General features: G+C 43.5%; 1 protein-coding gene across 1 annotated transcript in view; it reads left to right on the top strand.

The window, feature by feature from the left end:
• The window catches only part of SLC14A2 (solute carrier family 14 (urea transporter), member 2), a 35,762-nt gene extending 15,913 nt beyond the window's left edge, over nucleotides 1-19,849 (top strand). The window contains exons 9-16 of the mRNA XM_008937420.1: nucleotides 13,019-13,181; nucleotides 13,907-14,096; nucleotides 14,460-14,588; nucleotides 15,646-15,838; nucleotides 17,030-17,177; nucleotides 17,782-17,916; nucleotides 18,861-18,910; nucleotides 19,617-19,849. Coding sequence (XP_008935668.1) covers nucleotides 13,019-13,181; nucleotides 13,907-14,096; nucleotides 14,460-14,588; nucleotides 15,646-15,838; nucleotides 17,030-17,177; nucleotides 17,782-17,916; nucleotides 18,861-18,910; nucleotides 19,617-19,793 — 1,185 coding nt within the window. The 3' untranslated portion in view covers nucleotides 19,794-19,849. The remainder of the gene's footprint in view (nucleotides 1-13,018; nucleotides 13,182-13,906; nucleotides 14,097-14,459; nucleotides 14,589-15,645; nucleotides 15,839-17,029; nucleotides 17,178-17,781; nucleotides 17,917-18,860; nucleotides 18,911-19,616) is intronic.
• Nucleotides 19,850-21,826: the final 1,977 nt, after the last annotated feature.

Raw genomic sequence — 21,826 nt, 5'->3', positions numbered from 1 at the left:
GGAATGCCCTGGGTGAGACTCATAAGCCTACCACCAGGGCAGAAGAAGTGGAAAGGGCATGAAACTTCATCACAGGGAGATTAAATGCAGAGAAGTTAAGAGAACAGACTCTGGAATTGCAGAGAAGTTAAGTGAACAGACTCTGGAAATGCAAAAAGGGATGAAGCAGCAAAAAAACACCTTGTGTGATAAAAATGGGGCAAGTCTGGACAGCTTTGTCATGGTTATGGAGATCCTGCTGTCTTGAGTCAGATCTGGAAAATGAGTCCTCTTGGATTTGAGCTTTTCCCAAGCCAGGAGAACAGGAGATGGGTTGGAAGCTGAAATTTAGAATTGTCTGAGTTGCAATTTTCTCTCTAGTCCTGATACAGAGAGATACAGTTAACCTCAGGCTTCCAAAACCCTTTAGTATTTCAAGACGTTTCAATATTGCTGTTTCAATCTAAAATGCTACAGATGACCAGAAAAACAAGCAGCCTTGAGGTTCAGGCTCATGGCATGAAGCAGAGAGTTTTTCTTAATACCAGCTCCTTGATCCCAGGGCAAAGAAAGAAACAGGATCATGAGAAGAGCCAGGCAGAACTGATACTCCATCCTCCAGTAGAGATGCACACAATGGAGAGAGCAAAGAGGATCTGAAGGTGTCTGAAGCTGAAGACGGCCACACAAGAGGCCAGTGTCTTCCAGCCAAAGTGAACGTTATCTTGGGAGACACTTTGCTATAGTAAGTAATTAGAGTTAGGATAATGATGGTGGAAAGAACAGTTTCCAGTGGAGGTCATGTAGGTGCTTGCAACTCAGTCTCATCTCCCCAGGCATCCAGGCCAGCCTAGAGAGCTAGAATCATAGAAACATAGAATGGTTTGGGTTAGAAAGGACTTTAATTAACACCTCATTCCAGCTCCCAGACATGGCCAAGGACACCTCCTGCTAGACCCAAATTGTGCAAGGCCCCATCCAGCTTGGTCTGGAACACCTCCAGTGGTGGAGCATCCACAGCTTCCCTGGGCAACCTGGGCCAGGGTCTCACCACCCTCAGAGGGAAGAACTTCTTTAAGAAGTGAAAGTGCTGCCTGGAAGAAGGGCAGGGAACACAAAACCAAACAAGGGGAACCAACCAGATGAATATACTTGGCTTTTCTTTGAACTGTATTCCACTGGGTTTCATGAGAGACATGACTACCTGGACACTCTTGGAGTTTCAGAGACATTTCCTATGCTGGACAACACGCCCACCTCTACACTAGTAAATGGAGTGGTGCCAGGTGGCAGCTCATTATCACCTAGATGCTGAACCACCAAGTGCAGTCCTTGGCATGTGTTGGGCTTGGCCAGCTAGCTTGCTTCCAATCAGTTCTTCACTCCCACTAGCAGTGACATTTCAAACAAATATCTTGAAAAAAAACTCCAGCTAAAGGAGATGAGTCATTTGCTAACCCAGCACAGGAGGACAAGCCTACAGGAAGAGAGTCTGAACCTCTGCCTAAAGTTGGCATCTATTTGCCATGACAGCACAGAGCTTTTTACACCCTGTTCTAACCAGAAGACATCTCCAAGGTGCTCTTCACTAACTCCTGCCCCACTCCTATCCCAGGAGACAGAGGTTATGGCTCTTACTCTGTAAGTGGGTTTCCAGATAGAGGTTATGCACTGTTATGGCTGCACTGACTGAGAAGGTGAGTCCTGAGAGTACATCAAGCTGGACAGAAAGGACAGCAGGTCTCCAGAGCAGGTGGAGAGAGGAGAGAAGTGATGTGTGTGCATGAGGAGAACTTTTTTTTGGGAGCACACATCAGCAGCAGTATCCAGAGCCTTACACAAGCTCTAAGCATGGAGAGTTTTGGCTGTGCCAGAGCCAAGGAACGGATGTTTAGGAGCCCTCTGAAAAATGGACATTGAGTCTTTGCCCTGATTTCCTGCAGATGTGGCTGTGCTGGAGATAAACCACAAGAGGGAGCTGGACACCGGAGCCAGACACGGGTCATAGAATCACTCTGGTTGGAAAGGACCTCTAGGATCATCAAGCCCAACCTTCCTCCCAGCATTTCCCTAACCACTAGACCATAGCCACAAGTGCCACATCTACTCGTTTTCTCACACCCCCCTCGGGGATGATGACTCCACCACCTCCCATGGTGGTCCTCTCCAGCCACCCCATAGCCACTTGATAAACACCATCCAGTTGTCACACAGAGGAACGTCAACAGCAGCTTTAGAGAATTTTTACAGGCCAAAACGAAGGGATAGGAGCTGCCTATTTCAGCATGACTTTTGGTCCACTCTGTATAAACCCAAAACGATTTCCATCAGCAAACAAGCGTGAGGTTGTGACAGACCCCTTGCTGCTGTGCTGAAACAGACTTTTCCACTCTGCATTTGCTCATAAAAGCAAGACAATGAAAAGCAATACGCCCACAGATATTGGTGGGAACAGATTTGCTGGTGTTGCTCCTCCAGGCGTCCTGCCTCTGGGACAGCTCAGCCCTTACCTCAGCAGAGGAGCTCCCTCCTCAGTCAACACAGGGGTTGAGCATCACTCCCCCTCAACATACCATATGGTTTTCTCCCCCTCCTGCCATACCTCCACTTCCCTTACTACCTCTCCACAGTCCTCCAGAGAAAAAAGAGATTGGGACAATTTCCAGAAGTGAAACAGTGGGTTCAGTCACAGACAGCCTTACATGAGGGGTCTAGACCAGGTGAATCACAGAAGTGCTTTATCCCACTGAAGTGCTTTTGGGGCATCATCTGGTTTTGACACAGTTTCCTGTAACTTCCTCAAGTCAATGAAATAGGGGCTAGATAAGCAGAGAACAAGCTGGACAGAAAACTGGCTGAATGGTTGGGCTCAAAGGGATGTAACCAGTAGCACAAATTCCAGTTTGAGGCCAGTCATTAGTGGTGTAACCCAGGGGTTATATTGGGGCCAAAACTGTTTAACTTATTAATTAATGGAGTGATGGTGTAGAGTACAACCCTGAACAAGTCTGGGGAAGATACAAAACCAGGAGTAGTGTATGATGCACCAAAGGGTTGTGCTACCAACCACAGGGTCCTAAACAGGCTGGAAAAACAGGCTGACAAGAACTTCATGAAGTTGAACAAGGAGAAGTGTAAAGTCCTGCAGCCAGGGAGGACCAATTCCCTGCATGTTGGAGACCACACAGCTGCAAAAAGCTTGGCAGAAAATGCCCCTTGGGCCCTTGGTGGACACCAAGCTGATCATGACTTAGCAATGTACCCTTGCAGCAGGGAAGGCCAACAGCCTCCTTGGCTGCATTCAGAGAGGCTCTTCCAGCAGGTGGAGAGAAGTAATCCTTGCCTTCTACTCAGCATTTGTGAGATACATCTGGGGGGTAGCCTCTAGTTTGGGGCTCCTCACTACAGAATAAAAAAGGAAAGCCCATCAAAGCACCATGAAGATGGTTATGGTATTGGAGAACCTGTCACACAAGCAGAGGCCAAGAGAGCTGGGACTGTTCAGCCTGGAGGATTGAAGATTCCAGGGGAGCCCACAAACATTGACTGTTTCACACATTCACAACCCAATCTGGCAAAGACAGGACAGGACCTGAGTCTTAGCAATTTTTAGAGATCCATACGTCATTTTAAAGCTCCTCATCCCAGCAGTGCAACCTGAGCCAAGGAGCGCAGCCAAAACCATCAGTATAATGGCAATCTGCTACCAGGTGGTTTTCAATGCACCTCTTAAAGTCCACTGAGCCTTGAGAGGTGTGGAGACAGAGCATGTGAAGCTGGATTAAGGCCACTAAAGTCTTTCCTGGCAGAGCTGACAAGTTCAAGCACTCTACTCAGCCAACACAACCAGGCAGGTCCTGCCTGGCGAGCTCAGCCAGTCAGGGATCATTCAGGCGTTTCTCTGGGTCAGCTCAGGCACTAAGTCTTGTTGGGATCCAGCCACCAACCCCTCTTCTGACCATGTCAGCCACTGGGCTCAATCCAAGGGGTGTTCTCAGAGCCACCCTCCCACAGAGCACAGCATGCGGAAGAAACACATTAACCGGTTCCCCTGGCAGAGAGATGTTGAGTTAAGCCATAGATTCAGCTCTCCTAAGCCACACAGGACTCAGCTGCCAGACACCAGCCCCAGCTGCCCTGACCTCAGCACCAAGTGATCTTCACACGTGCCCGAAATCAAGAGGCAGCTCATCAATCACCTGCAAGTGTTACCTGCTCAGTTTGCACATCGTTGCATGGTTACCCAGAGCTGGTGGCCCACTCCCAAACAGATGGTACCTGACAGCTGCTTAGGAGGTATGTGGCACACCTTGACCTTTTGGGCAAGAATAGCCTCTGATGTCTTAGTCTTCACATCTTGAACCTCAAAGCCTAAAAGACAGGAGTAGTTACCTACACCCTTGAGTGCCCAACACTGGTGGTTAGGGATGGGCAACTGACTTGGTTGAATTGCACCTGGAGGTTTTCTATCATTCTCACCCTTCTGCACCCATCCTACAGGGAATCTCATTCCTCAGGCAACCAGGAGTGCTTTGACCATCTAAGGTACACAACTGCTGGCAGACATCCCTGATCCAAACCACTCCAGCACCCAGTGTAGGATCTGGCCCAGACCTTTTCAGAAGGTAATTGTTGGAAACATAGGGATTCCCTAAGGCAGTTGCTGCAGCAGTTAAACCCTCCCCATAGCTGTCTGCACCTGTGATTCAGTGAACCTGTCACATGGCAATGGAGATCATCACTGCTCTGCCCCTAGTTCACAGAGCAGGCTGCTGCCAGGAACCTCATTCCCACGTAGGCATCAGCAGACTGTGGTCCTGTTACTTATTAACCATCTCTGATAATCTAAACAAAGCATCGCTCCAAGACATCCATCACAGACCTGCAAGCCACTGGCTCTTTTGCAAATCCCCTCCAACATGTCAACAACCTCATTAAAGCATCAGAATCAAACAGGGCAGTCCTGAACCTGATTCCCTGGAGGAGAAAGCCACCCCATCACTTCATAGATGAAGGTAGCATAGCCCAGCAGTGAATCCTGCCTGCTCCCTGCACGGCATCCCTTTCACAGAGAGCAGAAAAGATGCTGGTTTAAATTGCTTGAGGCCAGCCTTGAGTGTCCCTGAAACATGAGAGCTGTGAAGCCTAAAATTCAGCCTACTAAGATTCCCTACGAGGATCTCACGTCCAAACTACCCAATACATTTCCCTTCTTTTGAGATGCAAGGATTCTTTTTATCAGTGAGAAAACAAAAGTAGCTGTCCTGCTTTGAGCTGGAACAGAACCAATTCAGCCCAGTGAGTTCACTTCCCAGCTCAGCCCCTTCTCCCTCCCTGCCCTGTCTTAAGTTCAGCCCGCCCCTGTCGAAATTTCAGGTGGTCCCTCCAGCCAGTCTCTGCTCCCAGCAGTGACCACACCCCATGTCTGGAGGTACCACCAAAGGTTGGAGTGTAGTAAGGCTTTTGCTTATATTTGCTTCTGTGTGACCCAGGGTCACTGCTAAATCTTGGGTGGGTACCCCATAGGGGTACAGAAAGGAAGAGGTGGCACCTGCAGAGAGGAGTGTCCAGGACAGGTGACCCCAAACTGACCAATGTACACCCATGTACACCACGTTCAGGATGAAGCTGAGGGATCAGCAGGGTCCAGCCTCTTCTTCAACAGCCAGTGTCCAAGGAGGACTCTGTTCTGCCTTCAATCCTGATCCATGTGTTCCTGAACCCAGTTCCTGAATCCAGCTCCTGAATCCAGCTCCCATCTGCTGGCAAGTCCAGCCTGGGCCTTCCCCAGAGCCTGACCACAACACTAGTGGTGATGGTGACGTATTTGTATATATTGTATTATTTTCATTATTTTCTTATTAGTACCATTATTTTCTTATTACTATTGTTATCTTTCGTTTTTATTGTTATTGCCTCAGTAAAGCTGGTTTTAGTTTTCCAGCCCATAAGTCTCTCTCCCTTATTCTCTTTCCCCATGGGAAGGGAAAGGGGTTGATAGAGAGGATCAGTCATTTGTCTAGTGGCCGGCCCAGCCCTCACCCTAGACAGCAGCCCAAGGAAGAAATAACAGCAAAAGGGGAAAAAAAAATCGTTGCACTGGAATGAAGCAGCTTCCCTTGCAAAATTTAGTGTAATTTTTACTGCTGGGTGCAAAGTCAGTGGATGGCAGTGTCTGGCTTGCTCACAATGGCTGGAGCATTTCATTAGAGGAAGCCTTGCTCGTGCAGCAACGTTAAGCTGGCAACCACTATCAGATGTTCTACACCTAAAGGGAGGGAAAAAAAGTCCTGTGTTGAAAACATCTCCATCAAAAGAGAGGAATCCTGGGAAACAACACAACGACACTAACATCACTCCCACTCACATAGATGCTGAGGCTGTTTCCACAGGGCTGGAGGAAGCAAAAGTCATAAAGCCAGATAAGTTCTGGTTCAACAGCAAACCCTGTGCTCCAACACTTGGGCGAAGTTACAGGGCTGGTTCTCTAAGCCATCACTGTAAAAGAAACCTAAAGTGATTTAAACTGTGGCTTAAATTAGCCTAACAGGTTCCTTAAGTTTGCTAGCTTTTTCTCTGCCCTTTCTCCTGTAATTCAGTCTCTCAGGACTTCCCTTTCCAGCCTCTTCTCTGTCTTTCACAGAGATTTCACAGCCTTATAAACTTCTCAAATATGCCACATTTCTGATAGTCCAGATTCCTCCAGTGAGCCAGGGAGGCCAGGTTAAAAAAATGAAGGAAAAATACCTCTTGAATTTCTCAAATAACTTATAAAAAGCAACTAATTAACAAGTCCTTTGCTCTCATTTGTTAACAGAATAGTGTCTCCTAATACTACCCAGAAACAGAAAAGCCTGACAGGCTGCTGAGCACAACATGCTGTGATGCACACTCCCAAGTCAGTGTTTTCAGAGGGAAGGATGCTGAGCTGCCTTGGATAAAGAGAATAATGCTGGAGAGGTGAGCTCAGGTACACCAAGCATCTACTTTGAAGCCTGGAGTCCTTTTAAGTGATGGAAGAGAAAGGACAGAGTTAAAGAAGAGTTGGTTAAAAGGAAGGGGAAAAAAAAAGCAGCGGGGAAGATGACATTTGGAGAGGCTGTTGGCAAGAGCCCAAAGACAGAGCAAGAGGAAAGGCGGAGAATTCAAAAGGGAACCTTCTTAACGTTTGCTTGGAGCTCACTCAGTGGGAGGAGAAACAAACTAATTAGTAATATCAGGATAGGAGCCATCGTAGCCTATATAAGCTGGTGGGGCATTCTCTTTTTCCCACTCTTTGAGCCCTGCTTTCCTTCTGTCCTAACCAGCAAAGGAACAGCTACACCTGAGCTCATCGGAGAGGTAAGAGCACTCTGTTTGTTCCTTTTAATGCACAGCAAATAAACGTGTGCCCTGTTTCTGACTTACTGACTTACCTGGATCTTTCCTCTCCCCCGAAACGCCTAACAAAGAGGATTGGAATAGTCCTGCTGAGTGAGAGCAGCTAGGGCTCAAAAGGAGCACAGAGGTTAGGGAATGTCACAAGAATTTCATTTATTAGGAATTTTCTAGCAGAATGAGCTTTATTAGTACTGCTTAGCCCAGTTGGCTGAACCTTTGAGGGAAGTAAAAAAAAAAGAAAAAAATAATAATCCAAAATCCAACTGGAACTCTTTAACATCTCCTTTTACTGCCTTTCTCTTCTGCAAAATGAAAAATGCCCAGATAGTAACAATATACAGTTAATGTGATAGTATCTCTGGATTTCCCCATCCCCGAGAGACAGATCTCTGAAAATTGAATTGCGAACGGGCTTAATGAATATTTGAATCTGAGGGATAAGCTTCCTTTTGAACTAATGCTTTGAAATGTATCTTCCAGGGGAAAATCTGAACTTTTTTTTTTCAGTGAGGGTCAAGTGCATGATAATCTCTCTGTTTTCGAGGAGCGTGCTTGTGTATGCATGTGTTGCTATCCAAAACACAACACTACACTCACCCAGCTTCACTAAACCCTTCACTAAACTCCTGGTAACGTGACACAGCCTGTGGTGGAATGAGGGCTGCTAAGAATCTGGCCCTTTCCTCCTATTGTGCTTGGACACAGGAATTCCTCTACAAAAATGCTGCACACAGAGCTGGCTTCACATGCTTCACAGCAACAATTCAGAGAATGCAAGATACAATGACTGTCATGGTGCAGTAGCAGTTCTTTGGACAAACAAATGCCAAATAGTAATTTAGATCCTCTCGATTCACAGAGTCACCTCAGTTTTGTCAGGGAGTGAGGAAAATTACAGAAAGAAGAGGGAGTAGTCCATAATTTTGCTGCATTTTCAGAGATAAATGCCCAACACTTAGAAACACAAGCACCACCTTGGAAATAGCTCTTACCTGGGAGTATTAAAAAAATTAGCCACAAAAAAAAAGCACCCCTGTTCCTTTCCCAGCTGCAAGTACCTGGTGAGTGTGTGACCCAGCTTCTTGCCATTTCAGCACATGAATAAAGAAGTTTTTTCAGGCCAGATGTTGCAGGAGTGCAGCACCTTTAACGAGGCATTACTGAGATGCCGTAGGTACGGCGTGGCATGGAAGAAGTGTACACAAGTGGAAGAGAAATTGATTTAGGGAGACACAAAGTTGCATAACATGGTTGCTTTGCTACAGGACATTTATTAACTCTGAAAAGATGATAAAAAAAAAAAAAAACTCAGTAGATCAGATTCTTAGCCCTGTGATTATTTCCATGCAAAAGAGGGGTTTTTTTTTCTTTTCTATTCTCACGGGTTCCATTTCATAGCTGATACAAAAGTATTTTGATACTTCTGGCTGCAAAACTTCCCTTCTTGATTACATGAGCATTCTTAATGAGGGTGACAGAGAGATATTATCCAGCAGCACAAAGATATGTAGGCAAAGGGAGGCAGCAAACATCTGGAATCACTGGGGAAAAGCAGCAGTGCCCCAAATCTAGCTCTCACTTTCCACAGTATGCCATGGGAAAATAGTTTTAAATAGTTCCTCTGCACTTGCAGCAGAGCACAGATCAGTCCTTGCACCACAGAAATGAAAATCACATTCAGACTTGCTCTGGCTGGGTCCTGCTCCTGTATCACAGCAGTTACACACCAGCTTTTCCTACCAAATGCAATTCTGGGGCACCTCTCAAAAGCATAGATGAGATCAGACAGTATGCTGCAAACCCTGTGTTGGAAAGCAGGACTTACACAGTCGTTAGTTAAGAATCTGAGATTAAAAAAAAACACTTTCCTAGACTAACAGAAATACAGAATAAAAAAAAAAATATTATAAAATGCACCCCCCCACACTCCAAAAGCCAAGCAGGCTGTTCCAGCAGAATAATCATACACAATTATTTCCTTTTTCTTCCTTTGTCCACTCAGAAAAAAAAAAGCCCATTTAGACTGAAAACTGAATATTAACATAACTTCAGTAGCAGGTTTTCAAAAGACCTGCTGTAGATTGGCCTTCATGTAATTTCCATCAGAACATGCACACTTCAGCCTGAATTAAAATTCAGACATCACTCTCTTAAAATTCTCTGAATGTCTCCATGTCTTCTGTCCTTTCTTAAAAGAGCTACTATCACCTACTCCCTAAAACAAAGTAACGTGTGACCAGATCTTTAATCAAAGCATATATTAAAGCTATTGCTTCTTACAAAGGGCAAAAATTATTAAAAATTAAAAGAAACAATTCTCTGCCAGTGCTCATTTCCAAATGGCTCACTGCTGCTTCACACTTCCTTTGGACAACCAAGTAGAAGTAGTGCAGGTCCCCCATGCTCTGAATTTCTGGGCAGATGGGACAAGCCCCATGCCTGTGGTAACAGCTGAACCACCTCACACAGAAGGCAGCCCTCACACAGCACCTGGGGTGTGATTTGGGGTGGTAATGAAGCCAGTGGGGCTGGATGTGGGTCTTAACAGGGTTGTGAAAACTCCGCCAGCAACTGAGGGTTCTCTTGGTTTACCCATCAGATATCAGGCTGCTCTGCAGGTGATGGAGGTGTTCCCTAAGGAATTCTTTCTCCTTTAGCATATATAAGGTGAGGAAAGATGAGCAGAAGTTCAGGTGATTCCTCTCTATAAATCACTTGATAGACAGGGACATAATTAACATGAGTTTGACCACTGGCCAGAAGGTCTCTGTGATCACCCCAAGCCCCAACTCTGAATATTCTGGAAGCACAGGTATGCAGAGCACTGACACAGCCTTCATGAGGAGTGAAGTTCAAGCCACGTGGGTGGAAGTGACTCACCTGGTCACCTGCTCTTTTTGCTGTGCCAAATGCATTGAGCTGACTTCACTTCTGCCCATGAAAACCCAAAGCAGAAGAGTCCTCCAGACTTGCATGGTGCAGTACTGCCTCACACAACTGCCAGGCAGCATCAAGAGCAGGTAAAAGGCTTCACATCTCACAGGGATTTAGAGCATGTGATTATTGTATATCCCAGAGGAAAAAATTACCTTGCACACGAAAGAAGTAAAACTCCACTCAGCAGAAGCCCTTCCCCATTCATACTGGTTCTTATTCAGTAAAGCACTGAATTCACATGGCTTCACTAGGAGGTTAAGCATGCACTTAAGTGTCCTCCTATGGCAAGGCAGCTCAAAGTTTTGATGGTTGAGGGGTTCCAGTTTAACACATTTTCTCCTCCACCACACAGGTGGGCCAGACAGTGACTCTGATGGTTCTTCTCATGCAGGTTACATCCCACACTGCAGAACATCCCCAGACTCCTGAGGTGCAAACATCTCCTCACTCAGCACGCAGGGAAGCGTGCCAGGCACGCTGGCACAGGGCACAAAACATCCCTCTGCAAATGCAACAGCCTCTGACTTCATGGATTAGTAACAGAGAAAGCCTAAGTTATGTAAGGAGGAAAATTCTTTAAGTTGAAAATGTAAATGCACTTTCACCAAAATGAAGAGCACTTATCTTAGCTGGAAATTTTGATTTAACTGAAAAGTGCACCCAATCCACTTATTCTCTTATTTCAGAATAAAATATGGGGAAAGTGAAGGTTAATGAATCAAGGCAATGAATTATAACTGAGCCAGGAGAAAGCTTGCCAGCACGGAGACACCACCCCTAGCAACACTCTCACCCTTTTTCTTTGCCTTTGTGTCCTACACAAAGTCAAATTCAACACTCCCCTACTTACTGGTCCTGTCTTCAACCTCTTCCATGTGAAACCCATACTTGCATTAGCAAGGCCCTTCCAGAAAGCAGAAAATGCCTTTTTTTATTATTATTTATATTTATTTACTACTTCCTGAAAAGTCACCATCAGACTTCCAGTAACGTACAATGAGAAACTGGCCAGGATGCACATTAACAAATACAAATACTGATTTGATTTGTATCAAATGTTTAGCCACATGTCTGGGTCTGTAAACATAATGCCCAGGGGTGATGCTGCTTTAGCCTAAGTACTCAGCACCTGTATTTCTGCAGAATCAATCCCCTCCCCCAGTTGACAAGAAGGTTTTTAGTGAAGTTGCAGGGGAGTCAAGGACTAACTCAAATAACTACACACTTGTATCATCTTATTTAGACTAACTCACAACATAAATTCTTTACTTCTTGCACAAGCTGTTACTCACCAGTGAGACCTGAAGCAGCTCAGGTTCTGTATTCACTCAGCAACATACCTGGTCTTGTGTTCTCTTTGTCTTGATAATTACCAAGAATTAGTCCTACTCTTCAGGAAACACTACACTCCAGGGAAATGTTTGGCTGTACAATTTGCTGACTTAATAATGAGAATTGGCCCTTAAACAAATAACAAATTGGCTTAAGGCACCACTTTTAAAAGCCAGTGTTTACAGTTAGATGTAAGTCTCTGATCCATGTGCCTGACTGAAGCTGTCTAGAGGTCTATGAGGTGCCAAAGGGTATTCCAACAGCTCTGAATCCAAAGAGTATGTCTCCCATAGGGGACTCCATCTCTGCCAGCCCTGTGTGGAGGCCTCAAAAACACCTTATTTAGGCCTAAACATTGCTGTTTGTCCTATGATGCTCCCCTACCTTACTTAAGTCATGATATAGTACCTACTAAATTTAATACGAGTCTTTTCATTAGTCCCTGAAGGTTTCTTATGAGAGATCCCAATATGTGGTCATGTATCTTGTCCCCTCCTGACCACCTAACACCCTACTGGGCAGCTGGCAGAGAAAAGAAGGCAATATGACTAAGACAGAAGAGAAAGCAAGCCCTCTAAGTCTAGCCTTTAATCTCTTAAATTGGTGTTGAGTTCCTCCAAAGGTGAGGCAGCTGGAAGTACAATTCAACAGGACAAAGAAAGTTTGTGTGCATGTGAGTCACGGAGTAAGGCACCATGAACAACCCTCAAGCTAAGCCCATGCTCGTGAGAAAGGTTGAGCCAATCCCAACAGGTGACAGTACAGAGACCTATATATCTAACTTTTGGTACCTATTCTTGATGGCTGATGGATAAATTTGAACTGGGTTAATATTCAAATATGTTTATTCAAATAATATTCAAATATGGGTTAAGCAGCAAGGGAAATTTAGTCATTGAATCAGTTCCCTAGGTTGTGGTTCAACATCTACCAGCTTCTGTGTGCAGCTTCTGTCAAGTTGAATCCTGAGGTGAGTTTTAACTTCTGTGAAGCCATTGTCTCCTAATTCTGTCTTGCTCTTCTTGAAGTCACCCTTTATATCAACAGCTGCCTCCTTTCTAGAAAACATGATATAGCTGAGCAGAGTGTTAGAACCAGGTGAAATACCACTATGACACAAGGCTCAGTGGTTCCTTCCAGTGTTCACACCTATGCCTGTGTAAAAGGCTGGAAGGACAGTGCAGCACCCCAAGAGTACATGAAGATAAATGTGCTCATGGAGACATGAGAATCAGGTGTTCAGAGCAAGGATTTTCCTCTTTCTGGCTCCAAAATAACACTTGGTGAGCAATAGTACGTGGTAGGGAGAATAAACAGAGATCAGTAAGAGGCATTGTAACAAACTGACTTTTTTTTTTTTTTTTATCTTTTCCATTGAATTTTATCACAGGGTCAGAATATCAACATGGAAAACAGTGTTGATGTCAAGATAGAAACCAAGGGGGAAATAAAGCAAATAAAGCCAAATCCACTAAGCAAAGCTGGGAAGAGAATCTGCAGAGCAGTTGGGTACATCAGTGGAGACATGAAGGAATTTGGAGACTGGCTAAAAGGTAAAGCTACTTCATCATGACTGTTGGAGGATTCCAAAGAAGAATTACATCAAAGAAGCAATAACTAACTTCTCAGTAACGTGATTCAAGTCGGAGTAGTACAGAAACTATCTCTGCCCTGATTTATTTCTGTTTTGTAGGGGAAAAAAAAGCAGCTTTGTGCAGAGACCCACATACTGCTTAAATCTTGAGGATGACTGAGATGACATTTGCCTCCCAACACGCCATGTACAAAGCGAATTTTAGTCCCACAGAACATAGCCCAGGATGGTTATTCTGTGCTCTGCCATTCTTCATAACGCTCCCTGTCCTTTCAGCTGAGCAGTTTCTGTCAAGCCTAATGCCACTGTGAAGTTAAATTACATATAGGTAGGTGTGTTTGGTCCCTATAATAAATCAGCAACGGGATACACACACAATTTTCCATCTGAGGCACAGACATCATAAATTAGCCGGTTCACATGAAACCAGTCCCGAGTACTTTATAACAGGGGACTCTGGCAACCACACTGTTCATCTCAGCTTTCCAGCTGCAAGACTTCAGTATAGACCCTAATAAATCCCAGCCAGCTTTTACAGCCTCGTTGATTCATTGACTTCAGTCATGCTGCCAAGTTCCACTGCCAAAACTCTTCCTGAGTTTCAAGAAAACCATCCCAAATCAGTATCATCTGCATATTTTGGGGGTTGTTTTTTTTTAATTATTTAATTTGGTTTTTTTGCAGATAAACCTCTTATGATCCAGTTTGCTGACTGGGTGTTGCGTGGGATATCCCAGGTGGTGTTTGTCAACAATCCACTCAGTGGTCTTATTGTGGTTGCTGGCTTCCTGGTGCAGAACCCATGGTGGACGCTCACAGGCTGTTTAGCAACTGTTGTTTCAACTTTAACAGCTTTTATTCTGGGTCAGGACAGGTAAGTCCATCCTTTCCCCCTTCAAAAAAACAGACTGTGGCTTCAGTGCTAATTTACACATTAAACAAGTGCCATGGCTGAAAAGCATCTATCCAGCCTTCACTGGCTTCATATCTGGTCTGGTAGGACCAGACAGATCTTCCCACCAGCTGCATCTGGTGCAAAGGGTCACTAGATGTAACTACAGAAGGGGTAGTTACTCAGAGAACATGGGACTCAAGCACATGAAATTTGAAGGATTGGTGCACAAGCCTTTGTAGTTTGTCATCATGCAGGGTCATAACTGCATGGAGAGGGAGGGGATGATGTGAGCAAAGCACCCACAGAGGAGGAGATTTCAAGACAGTTGTTTCCTTCACACAGATCAGCCATAGCAGCAGGCCTGTATGGCTACAATGGGGTCTTGGTGGGATTGCTCATGGCCGTCTTCTCTGCAAAGGGAGACTACTACTGGTGGCTTCTATTGCCCGTAGCACTCGTGTCCATGACATGGTAAGTTGGATGGCTCCTTTGGTTCTTGTTCCAACCCCCGGGTTACCACATGGAGACTGAGCTGTTGCATTTTTGTACACTATACAGCCTGCAATGGAAAAGAGACACAACTGACACATGCATGATAATAAATCTGCATCATTATTTGCACTTTTCAACTTGAATGTAATCTGGAAACTGATGAAATTCCCACATAATCACAAATCAACCCAATGGGAAAAAGGAAAATCGACAGTTAACCATGTGTAATTCAATGCCTTAAACATTAGCCATGTTGTTGTGATAAGTCACTTCCATTTTTGTTTCAAGAGGGATATTATTTTTACCATTCCCTACCATCATCAACCACAAGTGTTTCATCTGTTTAAGCCAGCAGATAAAAACGTCATGAAAATTTACTTCTCCAGGCACAGAAGCTATTCAGTGGTCCCAAGACATGATAGTTGATGTTAATGAAAAGAAGCAACTAATAATACTTTACTCCTGTATATGACATCGTAATCTGCTAGATGTTTTGGATAGCAAAAATTTTAAAAGTTAGCCTTTAGCCCCCAAGTATCTAGTGGGAGTTTGCTAAACCACAGATATCATCTGCCTACCTGGAGTTCATGTGATGCTGTACTCACTTTAACAAACATACCTTTGATATCAGCCTTTATTTCTAATGACCCTGACCCATAAGCTTCAACAAGGACACACAGACTTCTTCACAGTTCACTCAGGCCTGACACATGTCCTAAACTCAATCCACTTCAGATATTCAAATCAAGAAGTAAACAGTGGCACTGAACTAGAAACAGATAGCTCCATTAGATCACCAGATCCTCCACATGAATGGAGATCATCTATACATTGCAAACTGTGCTGGGAAGAGTGGGAAATTTAATGAGAGAACCTATCTGACTTTATCAGAAAGACTGAGGGAATTAAACAATTAAACAGCTGTTTGTTAAAATTAGAGTTTTTTTTCCTGCTGTGTTGTTGTTGTTGTGGGATTTGGGTTTGGTTTTTTTCAGCCTGACAAGCTCCCAGTGAGACTATTTTGTTCTTCTTTCAGCCCTGTTTTCACCAGTGCTTTAGGCTCAGTCTTCTGTAAGTGGGACCTGCCTGTTTTCACCTTGCCTTTCAACTTGGCCTTGACCCTCTATCTGGCTGCAACAGGACCCCATAACTTCTTCTTCCCCACAACTGCCATTCAGTCTGCGACAGCAACACCAAATATCACCTGGAAGGATGCTGAAATGCCAATGGTAGGATGTCCTGAAGATAACAACCTTCTCCATTTACAAAGAAAACCGCTATAGAATCATAGTATTTTCCTTTATGTTACTACATTATGGCGTGGAAATACAAAATTGCATTTATAAGCAAGCTATTACCCAAAATTTAAAGGCTTACTCTAGGAACTGGCATTCTGATAGCTTGAAAATAAGAATATTTTTTTGGTATCTTTCATTTACAGCTGGATCTAAATTATAATCTTCGAAGAGCCTCTACATTCTAATTGCCCATTACTGTGCACATACTGATCAGCACTCCATAGATAAGGTTGTGCTGAGACTACCAGTTAACTCACAGATTAATTTTAGTTCCCCATGTAGACAGTGCTGTGTTTTTAAAATTGCATCTTTCTGATTAGAAATGGGCAAGCAGATATTACTGTTGAAGGCTGGTTATAAACTAGGGTACAAGCACTTGTTCATATATTTTTAGTTTATATTCAAGTGGAACCTTTTGAAACAAACAAAAAAAATTATTATTCTGTGTAGCATGGTAAACAACACAGATATTAGAATAACAGCTTTCCCTTAAGGCTCAGTGCACTATTTTGAGGGGAGTGATTAAGGAAAGGAAGTTAATTGACACTAAGTAGCAATCCATAGTAATGACATTTCTCAAAGAACATTTACTGCAATGCATAATTTTATGCTGTCCCTAAATGGGCTGTTCCACGAGGAGGAACACAACATTTTGAGGAAAAGTGTCTCAAAACCATCTCTAAGCTGTGACCAAGTTGGGTTTTGTCCCAGCAACCCAGCACTTCCATTTCCTAGATTCACTGTGTTGCTCCACAACACCATGCAAAAATGTCCAACTCAGCAGCACATGTAAAGATGATGAGCAAACCCTTCCAAGCCCTTTCACAGAAGACATTTACCTTTGATATTAGAGTAAGACCTGGACAGAGGAGCTCATGGCTAGGGAACAAGGCATGACTCATTTTTATTGAAGGGGAAATCCTGTGGAAATGTCTTGCTGTCTCCCAAGAAGTGTCTGAAATTTCCACTTACAGTCCAGGATGAGGGACTGTATCCAACAAATGCCAGATACAAACTTGGCCAAAAAAATTAGAGGTTTTTTTAAAACAAAATTAGAAATCTGATAAATTTGATAATAAATGGTCTTTTTTTTATTATTTATTTTTATTTAAATTCATGCAGCTCCTGCAATCCATTCCAGTTGGGGTGGGTCAGGTTTATGGATGTGATAACCCCTGGACTGGTGGAATCTTCCTGGTTGCTTTATTTATTTCTTCTCCACTTATTTGTCTGCATGCAGCAATTGGATCAGCAGTGGGGATGCTAGCAGGTAAGGATTTGATTTATGCCACAGGCTGATATAAAAGTACAGAGAATAAAAGAGGAATCACAATGACTGGAACATTTACAGTAACAAACGTTTCTTTCATTAAAGAATGTCTTGAAAAAAAGGAGAGATACATTTCTGGTTTAAGAATTCTTTTGATTTACTTGCACATTCTCTCACATCATTTCATGATGGTGGAAACCCTCAGAAGAAAGATGTGTATTTTTGGCTAGAACAAATTTTTATCATTAAACACTTCATTTTTTGATATATTCTGATGGGTTTAGGAGCAGCTTTATAAAAGCCGTCACCACCAGTCTGAATGTACAGACCTCAGGGATGCATTTAAGGTTCTTATGTATGCCCATTCACTCATACATCTTCTGCTGAAACCACATGGCCAAATTCAGCCCTGCAACACTAGGGAAATTCTGACATGATTGCATTACTTTAAAGTGGCTTTAATATGAGACTGTAGCAACACAGCAAATAGGAACTCCATGTGTGTGTGCAAACTGGAGCCCTTAAAAAAGCTGAATACATGCCATTTCTCAGCTGCTTTTATCTCTTTGGCCAAGGAATGACACATCTTTGTCTTATTTTCCAGCACTGAGCTTAGCAACACCTTTCAGCAAGATCTACTCCGGGTTGTGGGGCTACAACAGCTCCCTCTCCTGCATTGCAATTGGAGGCATGTTCTACGCTTTCACCTGGCAGACACATTTGCTGGCAATTGCCTGTGGTACGTGCCCTACAGATTTTCACTGCTGCCACGTTTCCTTTTGAAGTGAGACAAGATGTGTTTATGCTGGAGGTGGGCTGAAGCCAGATGGACACCTCTAAATGGGCAGATGGACTTAGGTGAGACCAACAAATGATTGAGCCACATGTCAGAGCCGTGGCTCTTGTGACAAAGTAAACCCAGCACTTTCACTTTCAGCCAAGAGTTGTGTCCAAAATGAGAGATGCAATGAGTGGATAGGGGTTAACTAAGGTCTTAGAAATTAGGTGCTTAGTTTTGAGGCACTAATTGTGTTTATTCAACATTGCTGGATGAATCGTATTGGTTTGCCATCGTATTGGTTTGCCTTCTTTGAAGGAGGACATACCTAAACTTTCAGAAAACTGGAGCTCAAGATCAGTCAGCACTTGTAGTTAGACAGTACAGTTTCCCTGGTCTATTGAAGTGGATAGCAAAGGCACGAGCTAGGCAACACAGAATGACTGAGGAATTATTTATAAGGCAATTCCATATGAAATTTCAATATCACAGTGAGCTGGGAGTGAAACTATTGCTCATTCAGTGCTCATATAAAAAAGATTTAGCTTTGTATCTCATTGACCCACCTTCTAGCCCTAGAGGCAGGAAAGATGGGAGTAGAAGGGTTATTTTCCTAGTTAACCTCATCCATCAAGCTACATACATTCCACATCAGTCCATTTTTCAAAAGCCTCTGTTTCCATAGTTACATTTTTCATCACTCCAGTTCTTTTTTTTTTGTTTTGCCCTTTCCATGAGCTCCTGGTTGGAAGGGACACAGTGCAAAGAACAGAGCTTTAAGAGGGGGCTGTCCAGGCATTGTCATAAACATTGGCTGAGCTACCCAGGCAGTGTGAGAGATGTTTGTCCTTGCTGGTGTCCTCCATGAGCAACTGAACTCAACAGGAACTACCTTCTTTTCACAGCGCTCTTCAGTGCCTACCTGGGAGCAACAGTGACTAACATGTTGTCTGTGGTAAGTCGTGCATTAATAAGGCTTTTTTTTTTCCCAAATAAAGGTTTGCAAGCTGTATATTTTCTTGGTTTATGAGCCAAGGCACCAAGACTCAGGGATAAATCCAACCAAAGGTAGAACTGGTCTGTGGGAGGGGACGCAGTCTGTCCAGGGGGCTGGTGTGGTTCCCACTGAAGCAGACCACGTACAGCCATCACCACTTCTCATCACTGGAGCTTGCATAAACTTCCACACACAGCCCTCAACACCTCTGAGGTAATTGTGTGTCTATACTTCATGCCTGAATCGACTGAGAAAAAGGCCCTCCACACATGTCCAGAAACCTCAAATTTGGTTTAATCTCGTTGTCCCAATGCCAAAAGATAGTACAACAGCCCAGGGAAAAGCTGAATGCTTCTGGTAGCCACTCCTGTTCCACTTCCATCCCCTCCTATCTCATCTCCATTCAGGACCACCGCAGATGCACAAAGAGAAGGCAGCCTTCTCACCAGAGCTGGTAGATATTGCAGGTTAATGCACAATGCCAAGCCCTCATGAAGAAGACATGCCTCCTCAGAGAGACCCCCCATGCAAAATCAAACCAAGATTTCCTTGAGAAAGCTTGTTCCAAGATGCCTGGCTCTGGGTTTTATTCAAGGGCTGGGGGATCAAATGAAGGAAAGACATATTATGAATATTTTGTTTGTATTTGTATTTGTCTTTGCAGTTTGGGCTGCCATCAGGAACCTGGTCTTTCTGCTTCTCTGCACTGACCTTCCTGTTGATAACCACAAACAACTCTGCCATCTACAAGCTGCCACTCTCCAAAGTCTCCTATCCAGAAGCCAACCGAGCTTATTATCTGAAGATGAAAAAGCATCAGAGGTCTTGCTGTGAGGTATAAAGACCCAAGAAGAGAGATACTTTGTAGATTTTAAGGCAAGTGCACAAAGTGTTTCCCAAAAAAAAATGTGATTTGTGTGCTACTAGGTCAAAAGACAAAAAAAAAATTGCCAACTTCTGAGTGGAGAGACTTTTTTTCACCACCTTCATTTGTTCTATCCTGATTAGATAGGACCATGCTGTGCTGGAAGGGCCTTTCCCAAGACTAGTGTGTAACGATTTAAAAGCACATACACCTGAAAAGACACTTGAATTTTAAGCAATGGGGAAATGACTTAGAAGTTGAAAAGAATATTCTGTTTCTGAAATTAAAGTCACAGCAATCTCATGTAAAGCAATAAAGAGCAGAGCATCTCTCAGCATCTGATATGACTCCTAATTAATAGCTAGAACTAGTTTACAACAGCAATAGGATACATCTTAGAGAGCTTCATAGTAGCAGAGAAGTGGAATAAAGAGTACTCTTTGCAAAGTAGAAAATAGAGGGTCAAGAATTGCACCTGGAGGACCTCCCAAGCCCAGTGGAGAGAGGTGTGAGTTAGCAATTACCACACACAAGATGGACACAGATAAATCACAGGCAGTGATTTATCTTGTGGATACAGGCTAACGCTTGCAATACTTGTGCTCAAAATCAGAATAATGGCAAGGAGGGGTTGCCTATCAGCCCCATCTTTTAGATGTTTTAGTTTCCACTAGGCTCTAACATTTCACCAAGGATAATGTTTTGGGCCTACCCAGTTGCAGAGAAAAGTCTGTAAACCCAAGGCCAGTGATAAGAATCATTTAAAAAAAAAAAATCATGATTTTATGTTAATTTTATGATTTTTCTTAATATTTGTCCGTGGGTTAGCAAAGGAGGGGACAGCAGCAAAAACACTGCTGTCTCTCTCCTATGCAATAAATGGCCCTGTTCACTCTGTGCACAAGTAGAACCAATTTGAAGTGATCTTCTTCACCTCTCTCTCTACACCATCCCTCTCAGCCCACAAGTATCAAGCAACAAAATGTTGCGTTGTCCCAGCCTGCTGCTGAAGCTTCTGCTCTGCCATTTCTCTCTGCTCTGTGATAGGAAGGGGATGGTTAGTGGGCTGGTGGATGTAGCAGAGCTCTGTAGCACACCAGCCTTGTGCCATCTCCACAGAAGGGTCTTCAGGTTGGGAAGGAGAAATCTGACCTTGCACCCCAAAGTGCTGGTTGCCTCAATGGGTGTTCACTCAGTCACCTTTCTGCCTGTCTCACTGAGATGCTTCATCTCATGATGAAGCTGACACCTTCATCACATATACTTGTTATGCTCAGATCCTACAGCTGGCATTAAATCCTGCTGCTGTGTGCAGCAGTGTCATAGAATCATCAAATGGTTTGGGTTGGAAAAGACTGTTAAAGGTCATCTAATCCAACCTCACTGCCATGAGCAGGAACACCTGAACTACATCAGGTTGTTCCTCCTGGGAAAGTAGATCAAAACCTGTTCTTCCTGTGGCAGAGGAAATAAAAAGTAGCCTGTAAATAGTGCTGTTGAAGATTTTTTTGTTTGTTTAAAAAAAAAAAAAAAAAGTCTTTTTATGATCATCAAAAAGATCTGAATGAAAAATATTTGGGAAGAACTATTGGTAGTATTTTCCAGTGAGTGTTGGGTTTTCAGAAGTTTGACAGTATTTCTGTATGACTGACACTCCAAAGATCACTTGTAAAATGTACTATTTGCTGCTTTTCACTTGGTAAATAGCTACCTAGTGTTGTGTAGAGATTATTTTTAAAATAAATACTCATACTTTTTTGAGTTGGTTATAAGTTTTCCTCTATTTATCATCACTAAGACCTTCCAAAGGTTAACTTTTAAAGAAGTAGTCTAGAAGACGCTGAAAGAGAAAATTATGAAATCAGTGTATGGGGGATATTTGTGAAACTTCTAACTTCTCTTTGTATTTATGGCATTTTGTTACATCAATAGCTTCTTCAATGTTCAAGTGAAAAGTCTGATTCTGTACAGGAGGCACAATGAGCCAAAGGCAAGCTGTTGTGCCTGAA

This window comes from Merops nubicus, unplaced genomic scaffold (genome assembly GCF_000691845.1).
Source record: "Merops nubicus isolate BGI_N331 unplaced genomic scaffold, ASM69184v1 scaffold7163, whole genome shotgun sequence".
NCBI classification, from domain to species: Eukaryota; Metazoa; Chordata; class Aves; order Coraciiformes; family Meropidae; genus Merops; species Merops nubicus.
Note: the sequence above shows the minus strand (reverse complement) of the source record. Positions and strands in the feature narration are given on the sequence as shown.